The sequence below is a fragment of the Bombus vancouverensis genome, chromosome 14 (genome assembly GCF_051014615.1).
Source record: "Bombus vancouverensis nearcticus chromosome 14, iyBomVanc1_principal, whole genome shotgun sequence".
Lineage (NCBI taxonomy): Eukaryota > Metazoa > Arthropoda > Insecta > Hymenoptera > Apidae > Bombus > Bombus vancouverensis.
The window spans coordinates 6,799,137-6,826,484 of record NC_134924.1 but is presented as its reverse complement, the minus strand read 5'-3'; the positions used below and the strand labels follow the sequence as shown (position 1 = coordinate 6,826,484).

At 40.7% G+C, this 27,348-nt stretch overlaps 1 protein-coding gene across 1 annotated transcript; it reads right to left on the bottom strand.

The window, feature by feature from the left end:
• Window positions 1-521: 521 nt before the first annotated feature.
• wdb (serine/threonine-protein phosphatase regulatory subunit widerborst) lies at window positions 522-27,325 on the bottom strand. Its single transcript, XM_076624403.1, has 9 exons — window positions 26,058-27,325; window positions 3,739-3,935; window positions 3,463-3,657; window positions 3,232-3,362; window positions 3,029-3,146; window positions 2,648-2,923; window positions 2,331-2,560; window positions 2,053-2,198; window positions 522-1,969 (listed from the first exon to the last, which is right to left on the bottom strand). The coding sequence occupies exons 1-8, from the start codon at window positions 26,305-26,307 to the stop codon at window positions 2,057-2,059; spliced, it is 1,539 nt and encodes a 512-aa protein (XP_076480518.1). The 5' UTR covers window positions 26,308-27,325; the 3' UTR covers window positions 522-1,969; window positions 2,053-2,056.
• Between the last annotated feature and the right edge of the window lie 23 nt (window positions 27,326-27,348).

Here is a 27,348-nt window from a genome sequence, read left to right as displayed (position 1 = left end):
TCATTTGTAATTTGCACGAGGAAAGAAAACTAATATAATCGCTAATGATTGCGTTGTAACGATAAATATGTATGATAGACTATCACAGTGTAGCTCGCGTTTGTAATCGTAGGATCTCCTATTGTTCTAATCTTTTGATTATATTTGTTTTTTTCTGCCGCAAAGTATGGAAGTACTTATTTGCAATGGTTTCGTATCCAATTTTTGTAATTATGCTGTCATACAAATGCAGTTTCTACGATATAAAAAAATATTAATATATCGTTAGAATTCCTTATTGTAGTATATTTGGAAATGTACTAAAAACTAAGTTAGCCCAAACATAATAATTATTAGAATTCTTTATTACTGTCGGAAAGATAGATGAAATGCTTGCATATCTAAAAAGAAACAAAAAAAAAAAAAAAGGAAGAAAGAAAAAAGAAAATAGGCCACGACAAAATATTTTAGTAATCTATGGTGTTACTGATGTTTAATCAAGCAGCGCTTAAGAAAATTAGAGAGTAGAAATAAATTAGACATTCGTTTAATAAAGTGTCTATTTATGCGTATAGAACTCTTATGAATTTATCCGTATTGTTTTTTTTTGAGTCACATTACAGCATTTACAATAATTATTTATTTCAATTTATTTTTGAACTAATTTTCATGAAGTGGAGATAAACAGTGTACAATGTAAACAAAGTATGCTATGAGATGAGGTAAAACATATTTGACATAAAAAGAATGGAAAATAAAACATAACAAATATGTTAGATGTGTTTCTCAGCTACTTCATGAAAATATGAGCAAGCTGTCACTCATTTGTTAACCATCTATTTATTAAGAGCTACTATTGTTTATTATTATTATGCAATGGTAAGAAACTTTAAAAACGATCCCACGTCTTTGCGGTGGCCTGTGGGAGCACAGCTCCGAATAAATCTTATGCATTGTATCTCTATTATTTATTATATTTATAAGCAATGGATATTTTGGTACAATTAAATTTTTTTATTGTATACTTGCCCCTCGCATCTTTATTTTTTTTATTTATTTTTTATTTAAAAAACAACATATATTTTTTACGTTTTTTGTTTCAATGAATTGAACCTTATTATTCAATAATATTATTTCCGATATGCGACGAGCATATCATCACGGCTCTCTTTCTTTGAAAAAATTTATTCCGTTTGCTGCGGGCATGCAGTCAGCACAATGTTAGTATTTGTAGCACATCGGTCTGTACGTTACACGTATTTACCACAGTTCGGTGTATTCGTGTATGTGTAAATGTGTAATTTGTATCATCAATAGTACTATATTTTTATAATATATTGTATTATATATATATATTTATATATATTTATATATTTACCTAATTTTATTATGTTTTGTTATAGTTATCATTATCATTAATACGAATATATGATACATTTCAAACAACGTCCCTGCTGGCTCTGTTGGAGGTGAGAATCAGAGTAAGGTGGGTCAGTCATGAGAGGACATTAGCCATTTAGAAACTGAAGCAAATGTCACATGCAAAAATCAATATTATAACAATATATTTTATCTATTTGAATTTACATCTTGATCGTCTCCTCCCACCGAGCGCAGCTACACCTTAGTTCAGAAGGGACTAAAACATCGTCGTATTATGTGCTGACACTGAGTACATTGTACAACTTAAATCATTGCTATTAAAGAAAAAGGAAAAAAGAAAAGTAGAAATTAATGTACACAATAAAAATATTAGAACTCATCAATCATTGCATCGAAGAAGAATAAAATTGTGATTACTGATTCTTTCATTTTTCTCTTCTCCACTTCGCCCGTTAGGCTAGTAACTAATGAAAAAAATTACATTACGTCAAGAATGCCATTGTGAGACACTTTGCTCCACTAACAACAGTAATTTTTGCATGTAGTGTATGGACAATCGACGTAAACTAAGGGCTAATGATTGGGTAATTTGGGAGCGAATTTCCACCTGTAATAATAATACGTTTATTGAATGTTATATATATTTATGCACTCAGAATATGAAATCATTTAATGGATATAGTTAGTTACCAGCTCAAGGGCGGGCTCGTGTCGTAGGTGTTGTTGTGGCAGGAACTGGATTGTTGAAGGTAGCAGTAAGCGCATTACGTCGTTCTACCTCCAATTCAGTCAGTTTTCTCCACAATTCGTCCCTTTCCTTTTCTCTCTTCTTTTCTCTGACATTATAAAATATTTCTATAGATTACGTAAAAAGCTACCGACGAGTTTTTATTTAGTTGTTTTTCGGAAAGAACTAAGCATCTTTTAATAGTTATTTCATTATTTTCGTAAAATGTAACACTGCTTACTTTTGCCTTTCAGACTTATAGCTGGCAGTAAGTTCATCAAAGAGCTTGCTATTCATTTCCATAAATGTTTTTAAAACGTTATAAACAAGGGCTACGATCGTCTGATTCCAATGTTCCTTGCTAATTCTATACAATGCCGGGAACATAATTCCCATTATTACATGATTGTTTTCTTCAATTAGAGACATTATATATTCATTATTCCAAAAGTACAGTGCTCTTTCTGCAACCTATGGATAAAGGAATTTTGTTGGTAAAAAAATTTTAATGATATTTTTGTGTTCTAAATTATCCTGTAAAAAATATCTCTCAAATACCTGAAAGTGTGGCGAAGAGACACAACGTGCAATTTGCCTGAATAAGGGTTCTTGTATTTTAACAAATTGGCTAGGTTCTATCACGTCCAAGATCTCTTCAATTTCACCAAGGAACATTACCTCCTTCTGGCTACATGTTTTAGGCCAGAATTTCAGGAGGCCTCGTATAACAGGCTCTGTTAGGGTTGCATCCTTTTCAAGAAATTGTACCACACAATAAGCTAACTGTGCATGATATAACGATAAGCACTTTACTTTATGTAGTGGTAACAGCACCTGTAACAAAATAACAAAACATAAATCACACTGTAAAATACATTTTCAATGTATATTAATCTACGCTCATTATATAATCATCTTTCTTATTTTTATTTTTTTTACCTTAACTAAGAACTGTTTATGCTCAACTTTTAAAGGAAGAGCAAAACCATTTATAATGCTACCCAAAATTTCAAGAAGTTCACCAACTCCATTGAAATGCTCAGTTTCATATACAAACCTATAAGAATAAGCAGTTAAAGAAAAAATGTATTTTATACATACATATCATATATTGCATGAATTTTGTTACTTTATTCAGATACCTCAAGAAAATGTTACTGATTTGTTTGCGTATAAAGGCTCTAAGACCAAGGAACTTCCCATAAATACGATGCAAAACAGTTTTCAAAAAATCCCTTTCCCTAGGATCCTCAGAATCAAATAACTCCAGTAACTACAAACAGATAACAAATATACTATTGAATCAATTAATCCATTATTAACAATATGTGTTAAATATAGAAATATTATGTTATAAGTTGCAAATTTTATACCTGTAAAACAAATTTTTGGTCAATAACTTTTTTGCCAATCGTAGGTTGAAAATCTGAAGATTCAAGAAAGCGTAAAAAGAATTCATAAACCAATTGCAAATGAGGCCAACTCGCCTCCAATGTCGGGTCATCCTCTTCTGGATCAAAATCGGGAGTTTCACTAGGTGGTAATGTGCGAAACAGATTTGCAGAAATCTTCAACAAACATATTATTATGTCGAAAATACTCTACGAATTAAATGACAGGCGTAAACATTATTCTTATGCTATATTTACCATTTTAATGATTTCGGGATATACAGGCTCTGTAAGGACGCCTCGACCAGCTGTGATGTATTCGACTAATTCATTGAGTGTACTACGTTTAATTTCTTTGCCTTTAAGATCCGCCATCGGATCCATAAAATCAAAAGTCACACAACATTGCCGGAGTTTTCGGATGAACAGTTCTTCCTGTTCCGACGGTGTAACATCTGTAACATTTCAATAATCCCATTTAAATTCAATGCAATACACATTTTGTTATAAAAATTTTCTAACTTGTATGTATATCGCTATGAGTACCCTACTAAATTAAGCTCCATCGTAACTTACGATCATTAATGTCGTTATTACATAGTTCGTAATATTAATAACTCGATATATCAGCTACGAAGAGCATCAATCCTAATGTAGTAGGATGAGCAAACCGTGAAGAGTTACTTCTGGTTCGTTTATGGGCTGCAATAACATCTTTGGAATTGGTTTCGAACACCGTTAGTAATAAATTTATTCTATCAAATGGATCTACATGACTGATAAACAAAGAGATATTTAGCTGAGCATTTTTACTCCTTTCTCTTTTCTTCAAATAAATATATTTGTTTCTTCTAAATTTCGATAGTTTAACTTTCGACGGTGACGGATTTATCATGAAGTACAAAAGTGAAGTAAAGATTCTTACTAAAAAGTAAAAAAAAAGGGAATTTGGAATGAGGCAAATAGAAAAAATAATTATCTTTTGGTATTTATTGAATATGTTTTTTTTGTTTATAAACATGTGATTATAGACTTCTTTCTTGTTATTGTACCGGTGAATTGTTCGATATCTCAGTTGAGGTTATACATGACAAGTGAGGTTATGGTATAAACGACACGCGCGCGCCATGCGGCGCATATGTAGTCGAATGTTGGCAGCACTGTAAGCAGAATATAATAAATGTCTTTTAGAAGCGTACAAGCGCCACAGTGATTTTTCCATCGCTTTTAAGCGTTAGATGTCTTTATTTTTCTTTTTCTAAAATGCAATAAAGTATAATTCTCCTACGTTGCTACATTTTTAATTATAATCTCGATGAATCGCAGTCACATGACAATATATATATAGAACATGTTTTCCAAATATTTCAAGATAAAGTAGACCGATCAAATTTGTTTATCTGTTACTCATATTAGATTTCCTATTTTGTGTTTGATGTCTCACTGGCGTCAGTTCTAATCGTTAATTACCCGTCCGTTGATTTAAACGACTCTTGCTAATTTACTCTGCCTTGAGAATTCGTTTGCCTTGTGCACAAGTCAACGTTTATTTTTAAAATGTCTATAACGTCTTATTACCGATAAAACGAATATCTTCGTTTAAAAACTGTCGGAAAATACGTACAATGATTCATGAGTACAGTTGGCAATCTAACCGTGTAATAATGGCACGTAGCAAAAATTCAAGTCAATCTATTTTATAATATTTTCCATAATCTTTTCTTAGCCATCATTAGTAATTCGATTCATGAAACTATCATATTTCATTTTACATTTTAGAATATGTAGGCGCCACGAAAGTGGAAGTTCGTTTCACTTAAACGTAGCAGTGAGTTCTGACCTAATTTATACTCTTGCATAATTGATACGCGATCGTGATGTCAGATGCCGGCAAGGGAACATACATAAATCGATATTCAAAGGAGAATCAATGAAAAAAAAGACAGCTATATACAGAAAGGCAATGCATGATTTCCACCGAAGATTGGTGAAATCACATATATCGAGAGACGACGAAACGACGTTTGATCGCAGCCGCGCTTTATTGAAAATTTTTAACGAGAAAATAGCTGCCGCGGTATAAATTACTGAGTTCTATTAGCGTGTCTACTCGAGAGAGAGAGAGAGAGAGAGAGAGAGAGAGAGAGAGAGAGAGAGTTGAAAGTTCTGCAGCATGTTAGATGGAGATTTGATTCATCGGAGCGATAGAAAAGGAGAACAAGAGGAAGAGCGCAAAGGACTACTGCCTTTCCTCGGTGTCCTCTTTTTCTTCTCATCCGTCAACCCCACTCTCTGGCCATTTCTCAGTTCCTATTTCTTTTTGCTCGTAAGGTATTGATTTACCTAGGTGGTGAACTTTAAACTCGCATCACCACTCGTTCCCTCATTCATCTTGCGGCCTTTGATGGTAATGCAAGGAAAATTGCGCTCGTCGCGACAAATTAGGTAATGAATCTTCTCTATGAGCTGCCATTTTCTATTTTTGCCACTGAAAGGACAAAAATTATCTTGTGATCCGTGAATGGGATTAAAATGTGCAAAACGGTAAATTCGTATGTCCTCGCGAAGCATTTTACACGTGTGTCTGCATTTGTACGTGTCTTACGTTGGATTTGAATTATAGGTTAGGTCAGAATTCGTAGCTCAGGAATCTGTAAGGTATATCGGATAGACAATTCAAACGATTAACAATCATATATAATCGATAACGTGCAAATGTATATATCTATAGCTTTTCAAATCGTAGATTGCGCTATCGGCTAAGATAATTAACGTAGAAGGCCGTGACGTTAAACCAATGTCGCTATTTGCTTGTTAAAGCGAGCTTCCGTGATGTGATACTCTACAACTGTTTATTATAATGCGAAATCTACGATCTTTGAAACGAATCAATAGCAACGTGTTTTATCAATGTGTAGATAAAACGATCGATTTGCAGATACTTGATTATATCTTTAATCTTTTTATTCGCTAAAATAATAACTATTCGCCGATATACAATCCAATATTCCTTCATCATATCGTATCGTATTGTATTTCTCTCAATTATATTGTTTTCTTTTGAATTAGCCATGCACTGGTGCAACAAATCAATCAGAAAGTTCCCATTGAGCGTAAAAAACCATTTAGCTTGCACTTTATATTCTATCAGCCGCCGATCGCTTCACGCTCGAACCTCGCGTCAAGAAGATCTCGCCAAGTAATTGAAAATGATCCGGATCATCTGGAGGCGGAATGAATTAACGCGAGCTGCTAGTCGACTCGATGGAAAAACGTGGATAGTGGATGGTGGATGGTAAAAAGCAGTGGAGAAAAAGGGAAAGAACAAAAGGGAGGATGAAAGGGAAGAAAAGAAAGAGCGGAGGATAAAAGGAGTGAAAGGAACGGCAGTAAAATCTTAGCGGCTGATAAAGTTGAAAGGATGCTCGAAGGTGAATGCAAGGAATTACAAGACCGTACGTTCTTGCATAAAAGTCGTGTGTGCACTGTGCACGCACGATCGCGAGTATGACGCGCGTCGGCCGAGTAGCAAGTCATTAAAACGTTCTCCTGGCGAAGATCGTTTTAATCGGTAATCGGGGAACAGCCGGCGTGACGTCTCCGCTACATCAGCTTTTATTTAATAACGTTACTCTCTTCAATTACGCTGGCCTGTAAGATCGTCTCGATTTTACCAGTTTATGTAATTGCACCGTACGATACGCGTACGAAGCAAAGAGCACGAAGACGTAAAGTACGTGAGCGCACGATGGATGAATGAAATTTCGAGGCAATGATTTTTGGCCGCGATCATGAACGTTAGTATATCGCTAAAGTGGTCGGTAAAAATAGCCGATAGGTGGCTCCCGGCGTACCACGATTCACGAGCTTCGTTCGAATATCACCAGACGCTATAATCGATCGCAATGGGAAACTCGTTTTTCGCGTTTCCCAGTGAAGAAGAAAAAACAGTGCATACATAAGCCGTTGAGAAGTCACACGGATCAACCTCGAAAGTTGGAAAGTACAGAGAAGCGATAAAGTTACAAACACTGTCTTCCAGATTTACTTTAGAAACTTACCGTTCTTTCGAATTCTATTTATTTCTACTTTTAATTATTTCTTGCAATAAGCAAACTTATGGGAGCTGGAGAAATCGATAAAAAGCGAAGTTGGTCAGTTTGACCGACCGAGAAGCTCGTACACAGCGAGGTAAATGGAATATTCGCAAAGAGTTTGAGTCGATGGTGTTCCGTACAAAATATCTACATATTTTAAAGGAAATTCTCTGCCGAATCGATGGTGATAATTGCATAGCTGCATTTTACTCGGGACACCGAAGCGCACCGAGTCGAAACGACGATTTCGTAATTCACGGACGCAGTCCGTGCGTAACAGATGGCCTTTATCACGGCGGATAAAAAGAGACACATGATGCGATCTATCGATAAAGATGTAGGTGTCATCTGGCGACGAATTTAGTTGGGTTACCGATCGAAAGTATATAGAGTATACCATCGGACTGGGAACGCGGATACGCGTGAAGTGCGCCACCATCAATTGCGATCTACTTATTGCGAACGCGTCGTGTGTAAAGTATAGGTGAAATCGCCAGCTGAATATTCCAGCTATGCGACCTTGCCAATGCGTTTAAGCGACGCGGATGGTAATCGCGCGAGCGCGACCGATGTTTTCGGTATAGCGAAAAACGACCACGAAAACATCGAGGGAGAATTAGATTGGGGCAAAGGCGATCCACTGATTCGAGCTTCGATCGCGTTGTGAATCGACCTTCCATTGATCAAATTTGAAAACACCTTTAGATACAAACGCGTGACACGACTGTCCACTAAAACTGTCTTTCTTTCCCTCTTGTTTGTCGCTATTTCCACCAGCGATTGAGATTTCGACGTCAACGTGCTTCGATGGTAAAAAAGTGCCAGAAGAGGAAAGTAAGAGAGGAGGAGGAGGAGGAGAGGAAGGATGGGAACTCGATGGACAAAGTTTGTTTGGTTTATTTGCAGATCGGTGAACGAGTCACGAAGCAATAATCGTTGTTTTCTTTATGCAATCGGATAGCCTCGATAATTTCGTATATTTCGATACGCGGCCACGGCACGAGGAGAGCCTCGATTATTTCGCTTCATTTATTTTCGGTCTGCCGGCAAACATCGTCCGTTCCACTGGCAGGCATTCTCGACGTAATTAAAAACAGGAAACTTTTCTAGAGCACGATGAAACACGTCGACTGTCGCGGCTATTGGCAGCACCGGCGAAAATAATCGGAAGCGCCTCTCCGTTCTAGCTTTGTCGTTCGTCCAACTTCAATCACGATTAATTGGTTTTGCTTTATCGATGCGTCGCCCGTACATAATAATTATCCTCGGGGAATGGACCACATTGTCGTGGGCCTAAGTAACTTTGCTTTCTACCAGACTACGTCGCGTGGCCTCGATGAATTTATCGAATTATGCGATTCTCTCTCTCCTTCTGCCGCTTTATTTCTCTTGTCCTCTCTGTCTCGCACACGCAAACGCGTCGGTGTAGCACGCGAAAGGCACACGCTTGTAACGTAATACAAAGGAGAAGAGGAGGACGTCCGGTTGTTGCCAAAAGGTAGCACGCGCCAGGAGCGGAAGATGAAGGAAGGAAATCATCGTCGAGATCGTCGAACGTCATTCGCGAATGACGACACCCGTGCCTCTTCTCTCGGACATTCGGAGAATTGACACTGTGCCCGGAATCGGCGGCTTGCGACTCGTCCAAAACATAATTAGGATTTCGCTAGCGCGCCACGACGATGTCTGTGGCACGCGGTGCGCCGTGTCGCATGTCGGAAGCGCGATCTTATTATCCGTTATTAGCAGAGATCGAGTTTGCATCACGAGAATCAGGGTTGCTGGCTATGTGTTGCGATGAAACGCAACGAAAACGTCCAGCGCCGTCACGTTTTTCAGCGGCCGCCTTTTCATTTTCGTTGTCATCGTTGACGTAAGAACAGAACTTTTATTCTGACGTAATCCGACCGTTACGTTTATTCGCGCGGATAATAGGATGCACGACGAATGACGAACGGGAAGACGTTAGTGAAAACGACGAAGAAGATCAGGAGTATGAAAGAGGCTTGTAGCGGAAAACGAGCGAAGCAGAAAATAGAAAAATGTATATGCTCGATGTCAGAAAGCTGCAAAGTTAGAATTATGCGTGGTCGGCGACGAATCACGTACACGATCATCTACCGATCTAGCGTGTACGTATTTATAATTTCATTCATAACACGAGGTGCACTTTCACGTACTCTGCCGACCGTAGTCGTAACGTTCGTGGCCTTGTAGCATGAACGTTGCTTTTACGACTACATTCGCCCACCGCATGATTCTTTGACGCAACGAAAGAACGTCGAAACGAGTATCGCAGCGATCTGGCTACGCTTTATTCCTCCTTACCTCGTGAAAAATTACAGTCAGACTACGACGCTCCAATTATCAATTGACGAAACCAAAAACGATCGTTGAAATACGAATGCCGAACTACGTGGATTCGACGCCGAATATACACTGCGTGTCACATGGACAAAGAAAACCCGAGGAAAGGAGAACGAAGCGGTGCCGGAATCGTGTCACGTACATCTGGTTCTTTCTCCGCTACCACCTCAACCGTGGCTTGCTCGAAGTTCACCAGCTACAAGAACAAAGACCATCGTAGGTCACGGAACGAAGAAGATAGAATAGAAGGCTAAAGGAATACCGGAAACGATCCACCTGCTCGATTCTCGCCTTCCTCCCTTTAACGATTGTCGCTGAACGATCGGTGGTGTTACGAACCGGAAGCGAATGTTTTCAAACAAGGGGAAACGCGAATTTACCTAACTCGAATGAACGTGGGCTAAACGATCTCGGATTACGAGGGTTTGTTTAAGGGCCATTTAATATTGCTCGCTTAAACGCACCATCTGGAGAAACTTTCACGAGCACGTTCAAGCTATTATAATTCCGTTGGCCAATTCACGGACGTGACACAGAAAATACAGGTCGAAACTGTTGTACAAAATAACGGATGTGACTGGAAGCACGGTAACGATATTTTATCTTTTAATACCAAGTGGTTAGCGGTGTATTTGACGTGGCAAAAACTATGTCTGCGGGAGCACGAACACTTCGTTTCGCGACGAGGTACACGGTAAAGGGGTGCAGCATGGCGAAGTACAAACGTTCTCGGATCGGATATCGAGGAGAAGCGGCAAAGTGTCGCGAACAGCGACGATCGAGAGGAAGGTGGGCGCGAAAAACAGAAGGCAATCTCGTGGCGTCGTTTTAATATTCTCGAAGAGCGAAGAAGAAAGGGGAAATGGACGAAGAGGTGGCGTGAAATCAGAGGACGGATGATCGCAGGTCTGAAATCGAGGACGAAGCAAGAGGCAAACGAGTAATTCGTGGTTTAGTTAGGGTTTCGGGGATGGGGGTGGAAGGGGAGCTCGAACGCTTCGAATAAAGGAAGAAGACCGGAGCAAGAAGGACAAAAAGAGATGGCCGGAAAAGAGAGGGTAGAGCGTTCGTGTGCATACTAGGAAGGAAGGAAGAGAGAGGGTGGTACTGGTAGAGAAGAGAAGGTAAAGGAGAGCGTTCGAGGCAGCCGGTCGCCGGCATTCCGGATCAATACTCCCACCGCCGTCGCTTCTCTGGGGGTTCGTTGGGTGGCCCGGCTCTTTCTCCTTCTCTCCCTTTACCTTTCACCCTCGACCCTCTTCTTCCATGTCGCCCTCTCATCCTCCCGTTTTCCGCTTCTACTTCCAGCGAACGCGTACAGGTATCGGTGAATCTGCTTCGATTCTCTATCTTTCCCCCCTCTCCTTACCATCTTTCCGGCATCTTTATATCTGATTTTTCTCGCGTCACCTGCTGATCAATTTATACCGTACATCCTATACACGTTGCATCGTGTTTTCCTTCAATTTCCTCCTCCACTGATTTCCTGACAAATATTGGAAACGATACAGGGTGGTACTACAGAAGGAACACGAGTGGAACAGGAATCTGAGAAAACTGTGAAAAGCAAGGAAACCGACTCTCGTGTAAATCTGAAATTTTGCACGTTGCTCTTGCATCAACTTGTACTTGCACCTCGGTCCAGAGACAGAGATGATTCACGCGTGTTCGCGGTAGATAATGTCTCACAATCGGCTCTGTGTCTGCTAATCGTTGGGAATTAACAGGGAATTCGATCCTTCGACGGCACTGTCACGAGGAGAATCGCTGCGCAAAGTGACTCCGGTACGCGAGAATGCTCCGACCGGACTCCACGCGTGCCGTTACGTAATTCTCATTAGCAGAACGAGACGACGTAACGCGAGACCGTATCTGAGATCGCGCAGGAAGGTCGACGTTCCGATGATGTCACCGAGGTGCCCTGCGCTCGGTACGCCACACGCTCCACGATCGATTCCGCGATTCAACCCTCCCGCCAGGATCTGGCTTTGCCGGCACTTTATTGCTTCGGCACAGTTAACTCCTGTCTCGTTTACGCGATACGTGACCTCCCGTATCGCGGGCCGATGCCAAGCAAACAATTTTTCCAGCCGGTTTTGCGAGTCTCTCTGTTTGGTGAACCGTTCCAGGGCCAATAGGATTTAGGTGGATTTTATCGGCGATCGCCGATCTTGCTGGATATCGAGTCTCTAACTACCCTCAGCAACTTTTTCCCCCCCGGCAAATTGTCTTTATCGCTTGTAAATTCTATTCGATCTCGGTATATGGAGGTCAGAGATCGCCAGCCTGTTTCCAATCTAGCCAGGCTCCAATAATATCGGAAGAAGAGAGAGCGCGATTAGTCGCAAATAAGCTTCGATATATCCTGTTACGTTCATCCGTGTTATCGTCAAGCTCATTAACTTCAGGCTTTTCATTCGGTTCGTAAACCACGTGAGAGATAAACTGTGAAACAAAGTGGTTTATAACGATGGAAAAGTCGAGACTGAGAGAAAGAACGAGAGTAATTCCGCATAAAGGATGAAGTTTAAAAAGCGGTCGGTTCAACTGGGAGAAGTTGAAGTAAGCGGACAACGTGGTTGAAAGAGGGTGACGCGTCAAAACATGAGACGCTTTCGCGAGACACCGTCTGTGGTTCCCTTTTTCTCGAAGATGGCCGCGACGCGAGCAGAATCCCTGACCTTCTTTAATTAGGATAGCAACGACAAAGTTAACGGGCGAGAATTAACGAGGCCTGCGACCACGACGAACTCCGAGAAACGGGATCGAGGAACGTGGCGCGCAACGAGACCGTGTCTCGGATCACTCTATTAAAATTCTCTTCTATCAACGCTTCTCCTTCTGCTGCTCCCTCCTCCGCTCTCTTTTTCCTCGAAGAAAATTAACCATCGTCTATGACATCGTAAAACGTGGCACGTAATTTGTCGGTCGTTACGATCGAAATGTCTCGTTGTCATTCGATATCGAATACTATCTATGTATTTTCGATAATTGTTCGTCATTACGATGATATCATAACGAAGGAACGTCGTCACCTCGTTTCCCGTTAACGAGCGTCGTTTTTTCGCTCGTTCGACCGTCATACATATTAATTTCGTTGGTGGACTAAAAGTTCCCAGAATATCGTTTAATTAGCACGAAGAGCTTCGCACTTATTTTTAACAAAATTGATAAAAGTAATCGTTCCGCATCGAGTTTCATTGAAATTCCTGGATGATTAAGGGAGGCGACTTTGCTCGAGCGACCCTTGTGCACCGACCCGTTTACCCGGGACCGAGGCACTCGAAATTACCATGTTGATTCAACGATGGAACGTGCCTGGCATAAGACACTTTCGGATGATACACCGATTTACAGCGAATAAAACTTTATCGGTCAGTGTTGCGCGGCGAGAGAAATTGCGAGAGAGTCAGGGCAGGATCGATCGATGTTTTCTCCACGCAACTTATTTTTACTCGAAAGAGAGTTTACTTTTTCACACTTTGCTTTCGTCCACCTTCTGCTCTTGTATTCCTCTCGTAGAGGTAATAATATCGACGAGAATCAAGGTGATCGTTTTAAGCGGCTCGATCCGTGTATTTCTGTATCCCTCGTCGGTGTTATTCTTCGAAGAACGGTCAACCGCGATAATCGTATTTGCTGCATAATCGTAAAGGTGTAACGTCCTCTGTCCGGATCGTGGCGAGTCGAAGGGAACTTCCCCACTGAAAGGACGTCCCTTTTGCTTTCGTAACGCGCGCGTCACTGTTAAGACGTTGCTCTCTTTCTCGTTGGTTACGTAATCCTTCGAACACGCCAAAACATTACGAAACGGACACAGAATGAAAGTCCTCGAAATTTCTGTTTGCTTTCTTATTCGAAAATATTTTCGACTATCCTGAAAGTAAATCTTACTTTCGCAGTGAAATTTGGTTTCGCGGTGTGAGATACAAGTTACGGTTTAACAGAACCTGCCTATTTGCTAACGTCTCGCGTTTTACTCTGTCGCGAACATGACAATTTGCGATTCTATGCTGGAACCATTGACCTCTCACCACATACAGTGCAGCATTCGTAGAGACTTCCCGAGAAAGGTACGAAGAGACTAATTAGCGTGCGCCGCAACATTAGGGACTTTAGGACTCGACACTCTGAACGATTTAACTGATTTACTATGGTACGCGACACCGATACAGCTAATTCAAATTTCCTCGTCTGGTATCCTTCGAAACAAACATTCGCGTTCGTGTAGATGCCGAGTAGATAGCGGTTTAACTACGGTAATTGAATTAGCGATGGTATCGCGTAATCAGCGAGTATCAGCCTTTTATCGTGCTAGCCACAGCGAAATAGCTTATTTCCTGTTGGAGATTTTCCGATTTCTCGCTCAGATAATAAAACAACCAATGTCTTGTTATCGACACGTTATCGCTTCTTACGATTGGCAACAGTCCCGTTTATCGAGGCATCCATAAGATTTTTTATTATTTTCGGCCCTCTGGATATTCGATCTAAAAAACAGTTTGTAACTTTGGAATGTTTGCGTGTGGTCTCTTTGTGCCGATGTCCATTAAGAGAAAGAGTATTAAAGTCAACGTTAAAATCTGAAGCTCGAGTATCTGATCGATTTGCTAATTGGATCATTAAACGTAGTGAACTGTCGCGTTAAACTCGGTCGAAGCTACGTTTTCTCCATTGCATTTTTACCATCGCGATGGAGAAACGGACCCTTGACCGCGTGGTTGGTCCCATCGACTCTTCTTTCCGAGTAGAGCGTGTTACGCGGCCGATAGATTTGGATGGAATCCAATCTTTGATTAAGGAAAAGAGTCTCGATCCTCTGTGTGAATAGTTGTGTTTCACAGATGGACTGCTTCCAACGCCAAGGATGCTACAATGGATCGTGATTACGGAAGAAGCGGACCATCGGATGCACAATTCGATTTCACGTAGGAAATTGCGCGTGTGAGATGCATGCTCGCGATACACAGACGTTCCACTTTTAATTCGATCGATAATAAAAAAAGAAAAACGAGGAAAATATGTATCGAGTTAGGCCCTCGAGTTGGATTCGCTTTAATCAGCGTCGATCGTCGACAAACATCTTGAAAACGGTCGGCGTGTTTGATGTCTGCAACGATCGACATCTCGGCACACAATTGTATTCCCCTGTAATGTATTCAATGAACTCGTTTCGTGTTCCAATTACTCACCACCGTCCTACCGCCGTATCTACATTTGCACAGCTTTGGTCAACCTCTTGTGTTCGCTCTAATACCAATTAAATCCATTGCCAATTTTTTCGATGTAAAACTCGGTTTAAAGGTATCCAGGCTACGGAAAAAAGTGCGTAGAACTTTCTGAAACCTTCAGCAGTTCGAGAATACAAGTTTCGTGCAAGGACACCACGAAGAAACACCTTGCCGCCAGGCATCAAGCGCCCCCTAACCAGAGGAAGGAATTTACGAGCTGGAGGAATGTAAATCGATCTTTCCGATGATCTTTCCGTCTACTATTCCGCTTACTTTAATTCGGTTTCAGATGCGGATCGGTTCATCACCGCGGATGAAGCCGTGTTTAATCCTCGAATAGACAAAGGCTCGATAAATCGTTCGAGGCTCGCGGTGATTTATTTCTCAATTTTGCGATCGGTGGCGCGCGTTCAGCGGTAATTTACGACGACTGGAAAAAGGAAAGCGGCGTTTACCGGGCGATTCGTACTCGAGGATACTTAACGAGACTCGATGATTTTCCGCCGTGAATCACGCGTGTCGTTAATCGCGCCAAGGAACATAATTAGCAACCCACATCCCGCCTTTGTTCGACGCGATCGGCGAACAGATGCTTAATTGCTTTTCTCTTCTTTGCGCTCTTAAACTACGCCGTGCTCTTTCGAGGAACGTTATTTTTTAATCGTGCGAGGCGTACTGAGAGAAACAAAAGCGACGAAATGTAAAACTCAAGGCAATCGTGATGCCGAGACAGCGATAAATTCGCCTACCAAACAAAACACTTAATTCCCGATTGCAAATGGGCAATGCTCGTTACGTAATTGGCAAGATGACGATAATTTCATAAAAGATAAACAAAATCAACGGTTGAACGCTTGGGAGCAAACAGGGAATTCAACTTGTTGATGATACAGGCCACCGTGTTCCGAGGCAAACACTCGTGAAAGAGGCGGAGGGCAAAAATTGAAGGTAAAGTGTACGCGGTTTCCAACCGTTCCAACCACTTGGGGATTAAATCGAGTTCTACGTCGTGGATGTTCTCTCACCCTGTCCTCCGACACGATATTTTTGCTGACGATTGCGTACAAACACGAACACGGATTCTGCCGATGCTGCGGCGCGCTGCTGCTCTTGCAATTGCAGCCGCATACTCCAACTCGACCAACAACTGTTGGATATCGGCTTGACCTCGACAATGACTCACGGGTCATGGTACTGACCGTTTCTCTTTCACCTAGGACTTTCTTTCCGCTTCTTCTGCATAACGAACGATACTTATGCACGTCTCAGCCCCACGAAACTCTTCTATCGATCACGGCTACTCGACGTTGCAATCCAAGTATCCGTTGCATGTACGTACACGCTTCTATACGTATCCTAGGCCTTAGAGTCACTGACTCCGTGATAATTTTCAATGACCTTTATCTATTTTTATGGCGCGGAGCTCTATGGTTTACGGACGATGAGTGTTCCGACGAACGAAACGTCTGAAAACTGAAATGCGTATATTCGATTGCTTTCAAGTATAAACATCGTCGCAATACACATCCGCTATAACCATAACTTAACGCGCATCCTATTTCTATTCCATCCAATGGTAGGAGTTCTTAGGAACGCGTTGGATTCGAGAAGCTTTTAGGCTTGATCAATCGCTGCGAGTAGACGAATAAAAATACCGAAAGAGTAAACTTGAGCGCCATGGCCACGAGCAACGATTGTTCGTGAATCATTGTACGTGTTTGCTTTTCTAACTATAAATACGGATACATGGATCGTGACCTCGTTCTTTCCTTAATTCACACACTCGACCGACGCTCGGTCTCTCGCGACGCGTCAATGGTATCAATCAACCGAAGATTCTGCATTTCCGCAGAAAGCATTTGTGTACGAAAGGTTATAAATAACAACGATAAACAGTGGTTAACGTCACGCGAAATGCTCTTGAAATCAACGAAGTGAGACGATCTATAGAAGAAAGGTACTAAGCCCACGACTTCTGGTTCTCTCAATGTCAAGTCAGCTCATCTCGAAGAATTCCTTTTAACCGAACAGTTTACCAAAAAGAATTTTTGTGTAGATACAATCTGTGTTGTAAAGACGTTTTGAAATTTCATTAGCATCACCACACAACCATCACGATTATATCGATAAAGTTCGAAACCAGTCTGGAAATGTATACACGAGTTGTAAGACGTTTACCGCGAATATATATTCGATCGAAAATTAGAATGAATAGCCATCTATACGATAAACGTTAAAGACGGCACCACTGAATATCGAGGTGAGATATATACTCGCAGCAAATATCTCGTACATCATCTACGTGCATTTTCAGATTCCTTCGAAACCTTACGAGTACAATCAAGATCATACAACGTTAATATAACACATACAGTACGTATAGTACATACGCAAGAGGTTCGTGTAAGTTTGCAAATATTTTCGTGAGTCACAGTATATGTTCGAGGCAATTATTCATAGTATACGCCAACGTTTTACTGAAAACGAGCGAGATATTTTCAATAAATGTCTTGCAACTTCCGTAAACCTTTCTAAATTCGTTTCCAACTTTACCGCTATAATCGCGATAGACGCGTTTCGTTACGTTACCAATGGAATTACAAAACGTTTCCTATAATACCGCATTACGGTATCTACGAGCGTTCCAATACCGAGCTACTTCTATATTACGTCTGTTTTCAATAAATTTCCATTGAAAAAAGAACAAATAAATATGCGTATATATGTTGCACTGGAATCGCTAAATCGAAATAGCCGACACACAACAAACTCTGTCCCCTCGCAGGTACAAAAACGTGCATAGAATGTCGAACGAATCGAGACCAATTAGCGGAATGGCAAAGAATGTTAAGCGCCGCGACACCATTCGTCGCCTCGCTATTCATGTGTTCTCCCCGTCCATGCACTCGCCGCTTTTCGCGCGATATTCCCTCTCCCACGTCACCGTTATTAGCGGCAGCCTGTTTTCTCCCTTTTAACGACTCCCGTCAATGTCAATGCCAGAAACACATACCACGAGATTCTCTCTTCGAGTTTGTTTACGATCAGAACAAGAGAGAGAGAGAGAGAGAGAGAGAGAAGTGGACAAAGGATGAAGAAGATGGATACATATGCCACTCTATTAACATAATTATTGCGAAAACCTTGGAGATACATACTATCCTGGCGTAAACTCGACGCAAATCGAGGCGGTTTGCCGACAGCGAGCGTGTCGTGGGCATCGATCGATGAATGGTGTTCTCGCGACCATAGTGGCGCTCGCCTCGAAAACCGTACATTTTTCACCGGAAACGGGTTAACTCTTTGACGGTGCAATAAGGCGATGAATAATTCAGAGCGAACGATTTAGAAGATAATTTGTCTTATTATTCTTAAGGTCTGCTGCGTTTCTCATATCAGATTTGTCCGACTTGTTAGAAATACGAATTTACTTTAGCGTTGAAGCACGTAAATTTTAAATATTTGTTTCATTTAACTCGTCGACGGTGTAATTAAACTACGAAGAATGCGAAACAATTTAGAAAATAATTATGTAACTCGCTATTCTTAACTCCGCCGCGGTCCTCGAGTTGTTTATGTCTTAATCTTACTTTAGCTTTAACCTTAGTTTCGATTTTGCTCGAAACGAGAAATCACGCGTATAAATAACAGGCCTTTCGTGTTTTGCTCAAATTTAGGACAATTTTCTAGCGATGAACGTACGGTAGGCTTGAAAATGGCTCAAAAGAACCAGCGGCGCGTTAAAACGCGCTTTCCACCGAAATGGAAATACCGATCGTATAATAAGCAGATTGAGCGGATGGCGAGCTTGCTCCAGATACTCTGCAACCAGGTTTAAAGGAATTCGGCATTTATGAAGAGCAACGCGCGAGGAAGCGGACTCATCGACGTACGAAACGAGTTCGAAAGGATTGTATGAAATTCATGGGCGTGTTTTATGTTCCGAGATTAAGAGGTGGGGGACAAACGGACGAGAATTCGAGAACGTTTCGCGTTCGTGGTACAACAGCCTCTTAATCGAATAACAGGTGTTCGAAATGGCCTCACCAGGACTGGTTTACGTCGATACTTCGTATCGTCCGAATCTCGATGCACGCCAACTCTTGCGCATCTGTTTGACACGTAAAAAAAAAGAGGGGTTATAAATATAGTGGCTTCGCGTTCATTCCCGCTCCTAGGAGAAGTTAAAAGTTGCTCGGCGTATAATTCACGCGGTAGCTTTAAGTGGTGATATTTTAGAAACAGTACCCGGTATTTATTACGTTGCCATTTGGAATTTTTCGCCTGAGATATGTCTATAAATACGTAGGCATTTATTTTCGAGTTACCATATGATGATTACAGGGAGAGGATGTAATAATTACAACTTTGCTGGCTTCCTGATTTTTACGTTACTTAGTGGTGAAAAGAGGGCACTTTAATATACCGTGGCTAAAAAGACATAATTAAGAGGCGCAACCTACCCGGTCCGAAGATGTGAGCTGTTTAGCGATGGATATGAAGTTATACGAGAGGAATTAACGGCATACGGTAACGGATTTTCAAATTGTTTTCATATATATATAGAAATAAACACAATTAACATAGAATTTTTCCAATGTACAGCACATAGCGCAACATTTTCACACTCATGATTCCCTTCGCCGTGTTTTTTTTGTTTTTCTATTCTATTTTCCTATTTCGATAGAAGATTCCTTTCCATTAGTCGCCGCGATACAGTGCTCTTCGAGGAATTTTAACATATCATCGTCGTTAAGATCTGCGTACGAAGTAAAAAAGCAAAGAAAAAAAAGGAGAAAAACAACTATAGTAAACAACTTGGTAAGGAGCAGACAGTAGACGACAGGAAAAGACACGCCTACGACAATTAAAGGCTTAAACGCATCATTCTAATGTGACCATTAAAAGAGTTATACCACCATATTCTTTTCTTGTAATGATCGTTGAATCTAAGCGATTGCTCGCGCTATAAGAGACAAACAAGGGGAGAAAACAGAACATAGAAAAAAAACAAGATAAAAGATTAGAGAAAAAGAGGAAGAGAGAGAGGGGGCGGGGGAGGGAGGAAGGGAAGAAGAAGGGGGACACAAGCAAATAAAATCCGCGTTAAGACAGTAAGCAAACGAACGGCGTTTGCCGTGTAAATGCGGCTTAAAGATCGACGCCGCACGAAACAAGCTCGCCCACTCTCATCGGGCGGAAAACTGCGCTATCATCCTTCTACACCACAATGATCTTGACAGTGACCGTAGCGATCAATGGCGCCGTCAATTAGGCGAATCGCGTACTCGGGTTTATGGCTCGGTGGCGAACGTATCGAGGACGCCGAGCCACGCGTTATCCTGGAAATTTGACGACCACTCTCATCGTCCATGTAACATCGTTCACGCGCTTCTTTCATTCCACTTTGCGTCTCAGTTCGAAAACTGGATATGATCCACTGAGGATATGATAAAACGTAAATCAAGTAAGTTATATGTAACTTGAAAAAAAAAAGATAGTTTACCATAGCGATGTATCATATCCATTATACGCATCCAAACAAAATAAATAGCGAAAAGTTATTATAAAAAAGAAAATAACGCATAGATTAGTTAAAATTCTAATTGTCTAAAAGTGTGTTATCATTGTCTAATTTTGCTTCAATTTTACTGTAAAGTTTCATCAACAAAACCAATAGCTTCCTGAGATTCGTTTGTTTATTGTATTCATATGCAAATCGTGTCTGTGTTACGTTCTGGAGAAAGGAGAGATTAAATTATGCGATTCAAAATAAATAATCACTACACCGGCATTCGACAACTACGATACTATGAAGAGACACGCGAAAGAATTTCCGGGAGAGAATAAAATCATAGTAATTTTTATACACACGATATGACAAGATCGATCTAAGGAACATCTGGGATTATAAAACGCTTTTCGAGAACTGAAATATTTGCTCACGGAGCATCGTTCCAGGAGAACGCGTCGCTTTATAATATCGTTGAACTAGCTTGGTTGCCTTCGCGAACGCGAACCCTTTTATCTCTTTGAAGCTGGTCGGGTTAGAGAGCAGGCCCCGCTTAATGCAATAACGTTAATGCATCACCAGACGATTTTTATTTCGTCCGCACAAAGCAGGCCGGCCTTGAAGCGCGGCCGGAAACAAGGTGGATCGGTGTTATTGCAAATCTCCGAGCAGTGAATCGCGTTAGAGGAAAGGATGGAGTAAAAAACAACTAAAGCTCGTCGATAATCGTTGAACATAACACTCCAACAAATAGGTTTCCAACGTTAAAGGTTTCATTTGTTGTCGAACGACTCTCGAATCGAATTTCTCGCTGAATTCTACTATCGTTACAACCAGGGTAGAAAATAAGTGGTTAAAGTAAGTTAAAGTCGAATCGAACGCGATAAACGGAAGGGATGAGGTGGGAGGCGCAAGACCCGTGAGAACCCTCCAGGAAACCGGAAGTGTACGAAATTAGTCCAATTTCGTGCGCGACAAGTGGAAAAACGTCGGCCACTGGCAGTGGCGACTCCACTCTCGAGGGCACACGCGTGCCGCAACGGGAATCCGCTAGGTGACTCGCGTGTGTATTCACCGCTTAAACCCCGATTAGCCTGCTAGAGGGCCTAATAACGAGTAATACCCTAGCCGCGTCATCGAGTTTAAACAGATTTCGCAACAGCTTGCGATCTCTTATGCATATACGTTCGGACTAACTTGACTGCCTGTTTGGCTGCTGATTCCCCTTTAAAACTTAACCAAATGTTCCAACATAGATGAATTACCATTTGTGCGAAACTCAATTCGTTCCTCAATCTACTAAATTGTTTCTCGTTTCCTCGATTTTAGACGAAATTGGTTCACGGCCACCGAGAACGTGCAAAGTTTAAGGAAGATCGTTTGAAATGGACAAACGACTCTATATATATGTATATATAGATGGCGTAAGGAAGTGGTAAGGAGAACGAACAGCTTGTTTTCTATTCGTCGATAAATCTGCGGCTTCTTATCTGTCAGCAGAAGATTACAGCGATCGTCCGGCGATGTTGTAACAGCTAACAGCCAATGATATATTGGACGAACGAACATTGCTAGACATTTCTTCAATGACGAGTGTACCATGTGATCTAAACATACGACGACGCGTTCCTCGGACGTCATCACTTCGACCCGTGATCCTCGAACACATTGGTCGCACAGTGTTGTCAAATTCAACCTCGAAGAACTTACGCGTTAGTAAACATTATTTACGAGCGTAAGTAGTACGTTCGGTTTAATAAGACAGAGCTGCTGCACGAGCCGAGCTATCATTGTAAATAAGTTATACATAAATCAATGAACGAATCCACTCTCGTCCCGTTGCTTTGTCTCGAATGGAATCAAAGGACTCGTAAAGCTGTTTCCTGATACTCAAAGAATATTTAGACACGGCTGACTCTCGTAATTATGAATCGTAATAATGCTGGATTAAATAAACATTTGTTGTACAGAGCCTAGAGAAGTTTTTCTAAAGGTCGTGTACTTTGATCGAAGGATGTAGAAGGTTTCAACGAGATCTTTTAATCAATCGAGGCTGATTTAATATAGTCGAGAGTTTCGAGATCGGAAACACGGTAAAAGTTTCCCTGTCGTTTGTACCTTAACGATTAAAACTTCAAAATACTTGGGCTGCTGAGCAACGCAAACTCGTAGGCTGACACACCGGCCGCACACCTACGTATTTCTAAATAAGTCTTATTCGTAGGTTGGCTGCACCGTGGAAGCGAAACTTATATCTTCCTCGATCTATCCGTCCGCCAAACTATTCTCGCTCGTATTATTATCTAAACGCGAATCTTCACCGCCAGCGAAGAAAACAACTATCGTAGCGTTGCGAACCGTAAGCATTGTATATGAACTGTGTACTATTTTCGGAAGACTACATCTACCTACGAATGAAAAATAATCAGTCATGGTAGCCGCCCATCGTACTTTTCATCATTGAGGAGCATCTACGGGTAAGCACTCGGCGACACCCCGCAGGATGCTGCAGCTGAAAATCCTCTCAAGCACTGCAATCGCCGGCAGGAGTTCCCCCCGAGTATGTAACCGGTCCCAAACACATTTGCCCGCTTTGGTCTTACGCCACAGACTATACTCTATGCAGCACATAAATCCCGCATGAAACCGGGCTTACCATGGCTACGATCCTAGTGCCAAGGTATTACGATTCACCACGTACTACTAGACCGTGCCTACGGTGACACGTATATCTTTGAATTAATAAACATCATTAGTTTGTTTACAAGATGTATCAAAGTTATTGATGCAGTTATTGAATGAATGGATATTGGTTAGGTTCACGTCGATTCATCGCAACTATATTACATATATCTCGATTCTTGTTTAACCGAAAATTACTCTTCCGTGTAACATGTGGCACCGCGTGTGTCGATACGTAAACGCACGTATACACACGATACTCGAGTGAAAAACACGTGCATATAGGTTATGTACGCGGTACGCGAGAAAGAGACGATGAGAGAAACCGAGCGTAGAAGTAAAGAGACAGGAACAAGTGTAAAGAGAAGGAGAGAAGCAAAGAAGACAGTAAGCTAGTGAACGAGCAACAGAGAAAGAGAGACTATAAGGACTACTGCCGTTTTATTGGCAGAGGTGAACGACACTGCCTACTGCAAGGTGGATGCCTGTATTTCGCATAACCGCTCGTCGTTGGAACGTGCTATGAGTTTATGGGTCACTACGTACTGTTTTCAAGCACCTTCTTACGAAAATAGTATGAATTCGTTGAATCGAAAATGTGTTGACATCGGAAAGTCGTCAATGTTTGCCTTTATTATGCTTTGTTCATTTGTGTCTTGTAGTTAAAAAAAAAACATTATTTCTGGATAATACAATTTCATTATTACATCATGTAATATAGCTATTTCTTGTAAAAATAAGAATCGATAAAATAAGTGTTCTCGCGTTACAAACATGCTCAAGATGATAACAATTACCAAATAACTGACTTACATTAAAACACGCACACGTTGTATACACCTCTTAATTTCAATGCATACACATACCCCTATGAGATCACCACATAAACGTGCAGCGACCTTTTTAAAAATTAAGAATTCATTTCACGTACAACTTCTAACTGCAAAAGATTGTACAGGTTATGTAAGAGCAATTCGAAGAACGAACAACAGAGGGGAACGGCCTGATCAACAAGAGTGGGTTCTGAATTTAAGAATAATCTGATTTCGTTAACATTTGTTTAACGACTTACCAATCAACAAGATAAAACATCAGAGCAAGCAATAACAATATATGACGTACAGTAACACGTACATAATGTGACAGAGATTCATAAAAACAGTGTATGTAAAAATACATACATATGTACATACATTTAAATTTTAGTTTTTAATTCATATAGAATTATGTGAGTGCTTCCTAAACTCAATAATGAGCAATATTTGCAATTAAATTTTTCGGAAAATCGCCACTATAAAATAAAAAATTTATCTATCTTTTGCGTTATGGTCATCGGCAGTTATACACGAAATTTATATTACAGGAAAATCGGTCGAGTAACGTGAACTGACCTCTGCTTTGCCGCTCCTCATCGATTTTCTGAACATACGTCAATACGAAGTACGCCAGACACGTATTCATGGAATTAAATACTACCTTCTTTTTCAATAGTCGATAAATAGAAATTTCTGTCAGTTTGTATAGCAGCCATGTTAAATATGTAAAGAATGAGAAATAAGATATTTTCGGTACAAACGTGCTTATCTCTAAATATTTTGAGGTTAGCTTCGGTAATTTTACGTTATCTTTATATCGAGCAATCTAATGTATAATATGCGAAAGCAATGTAAACTGCGCATTACTTAATGCTTTATCTGACATTAAATATTAAATATTAATATTGTATTGTCTTATGTTCAATGTATTTCTACAAAATTTGTATCAACTATGAAGAATTCATTTGATACACTCATTTAATTATTTGATCATACAATTAGTGAAGGATGTGAGAATTATATAAAAAAGAATTAAAAAAAAGATTAAAATGAAATGTATCTCAGAAATGTATATGTTGAAATCATTAATGCATCACCTGGTAACTTTGTTTACCACACCAGGGTATAATTCCATTTCATCTGTATATTATGATTGCTCAATAAAATTACAAATATATTTCCAATTGTATAACTTCAAAAATGTTTGACCCCCGTACTTAATAAGTAGATGTATCATTATAATAATCACACTGTAAATATAATTATGTTAAATGTACTATATACAGCACATATTATCTAGCACATATTACTTCCAAAAATTATAAAATAATATAATCAAAGACAGTATATATTTTACATTCTCACATCTTAAAATCATTGAAGATAGATTCGCTTAGTCGTAGCATAGGAAAGCTTATATTAAGTCAGACACAACATATTCGTATTATTATGTAATATCTCTGTATAATGGAACCACTGAACAATCTATCTCTGTATAGATGTTATAATATTATAGCTCATACTAACTACAACATCAACGATGTTCAAATAAAGCAATAAATTTAATAGTAATTCCATGTACTTTAAGTGGTTACAAGAACATATAAGAATATGATCATTTTTTTGCTTCGTCTGAACTTGCTTTATATCTTTCAATTTAGGTGAGTATTCAGAAAACTTTAGATGTAAATTCACAATATTACATTATACCCTAGAGATATTACTCAAATAAATCATGATGAAAAAGATTGTGAGTGTTTCTAATAGTTCTTATATTCACGTGTCTCAGTAGTATCTTTGTAATATTATGACAAGAATGTGAATGCAAGGAAAGTCCAAGGGAGTAAATAAAGTATAGAATATCTGAACTAACCTTTGAGCTGCGGTAATTGCTGTAGCTCAACATCTTGGGAGTTACGATAACGAGATGAACCCTGTGATTTTTTGGATTTCTTCTTAAGAGATCTCTTGGCAAAGGGATCTATCCGGTCCACAAAAGTCGCTGACGACATGTTGGGATTAGCAGAGGCACTATGAGAGCTGGAGGGAAGTGAAATGCTGGAGGCACTTTCGTGCCTCGGCTGCACTTTTTCGGCGTTGGACGCGACTAAAGAAGATTGCATCCACCCTGAGGAGGTCGCATTCCGTGTCGAAGAAGATGAACTCACTACACACACAAGGAGAAAGCAACACTACACGATTACGAAGCGCACGTGGTGTACTTGAACACGGTAACCTACTGGTTCAGAGGTTCCTGAAGCAGAGAGGGGTGAAAATTGATAGTAATGCGCGCATAGCACGAGTTTTTCCGCGTAACAGAACTGAACGTGTTTTAATCGGAGGATGTTTGTCAAACGACGAGATCCATCAAGTTCACAGTTCGATAAAAATTCGTTGAACAATTGCCAGAGGTGGTTCTTGTATCGGTCGAGAAAAGGGGCGCGATCGCTTGTTAGGCGTTGTCACACGCGAACGCACGCCCCGTCGTACGTCGAATCTCCCACCTACACTGTGCAACACACAAGCGGCACCGTGTCTTTTTCTTGATCGTATGTGGATTATGCGTTACCTGAAACCACGACCGGCCGTTTGGTCTGTGGCTCACTTGTTCGATTTTTCTCCGTTCGAACAAATATTTGATTCACGCCACCGGGAGACTGTGGAACGGCTGGCAGGCTTACCGTACCGTGCCTGCGTGTCGGATACCAAGTCGTGAAACAAGCACCGTTACGAAATAGCTTGTAACTCCTTTAGAAACGGTGTTTCGCCGCGTGAAATCTATTCCACAGAATTATCTTCCTTCCGCACGCGGTAGCCGCACTCCGCTCGCGCAGCTAAACGCACACACTCACTTAAACGCTTCGATGAGGGACACTGAGGCTCGAACAGCACTCGGCCGCCATCAGCTGCTCGGACCGACGAGCTTCTTTCATTTTTGCCGGAACGACCGACAGACCGTCAGGCGCTAAGTCCTGCCGAGACCTCTTCCAACATTGTACCTTTTATCACGCGTACACAAGATACTACAATTTCGGCATCTACCGCACGTAAAATTTAAATTAAAAAGAAAAAAGGATCCTTCCACCGTCGCCCTCTTCACTTATTGAAAACCCGTCAAGAGGTGCCTTGTGTGCCTGAAAATAGTAATGTGCACTCGACAATCA

Bases quoted from the DNA above. Each gene is read 5' to 3' on its own strand.
- wdb (XM_076624403.1), bottom strand. From the start codon at position 26,307: ATGCAATCTTCTTTAGTCGCGTCCAACGCCGAAAAAGTGCAGCCGAGG. The intron at 3,363-3,462 runs GTATAAAATTTG...ATCTGTTTGTAG, and splicing joins ACCAAAAATTTGTTTTACAG to TTACTGGAGTTATTTGATTC. The intron at 3,147-3,231 runs GTATCTGAATAA...TTATTCTTATAG, and splicing joins ATCAGTAACATTTTCTTGAG to GTTTGTATATGAAACTGAGC.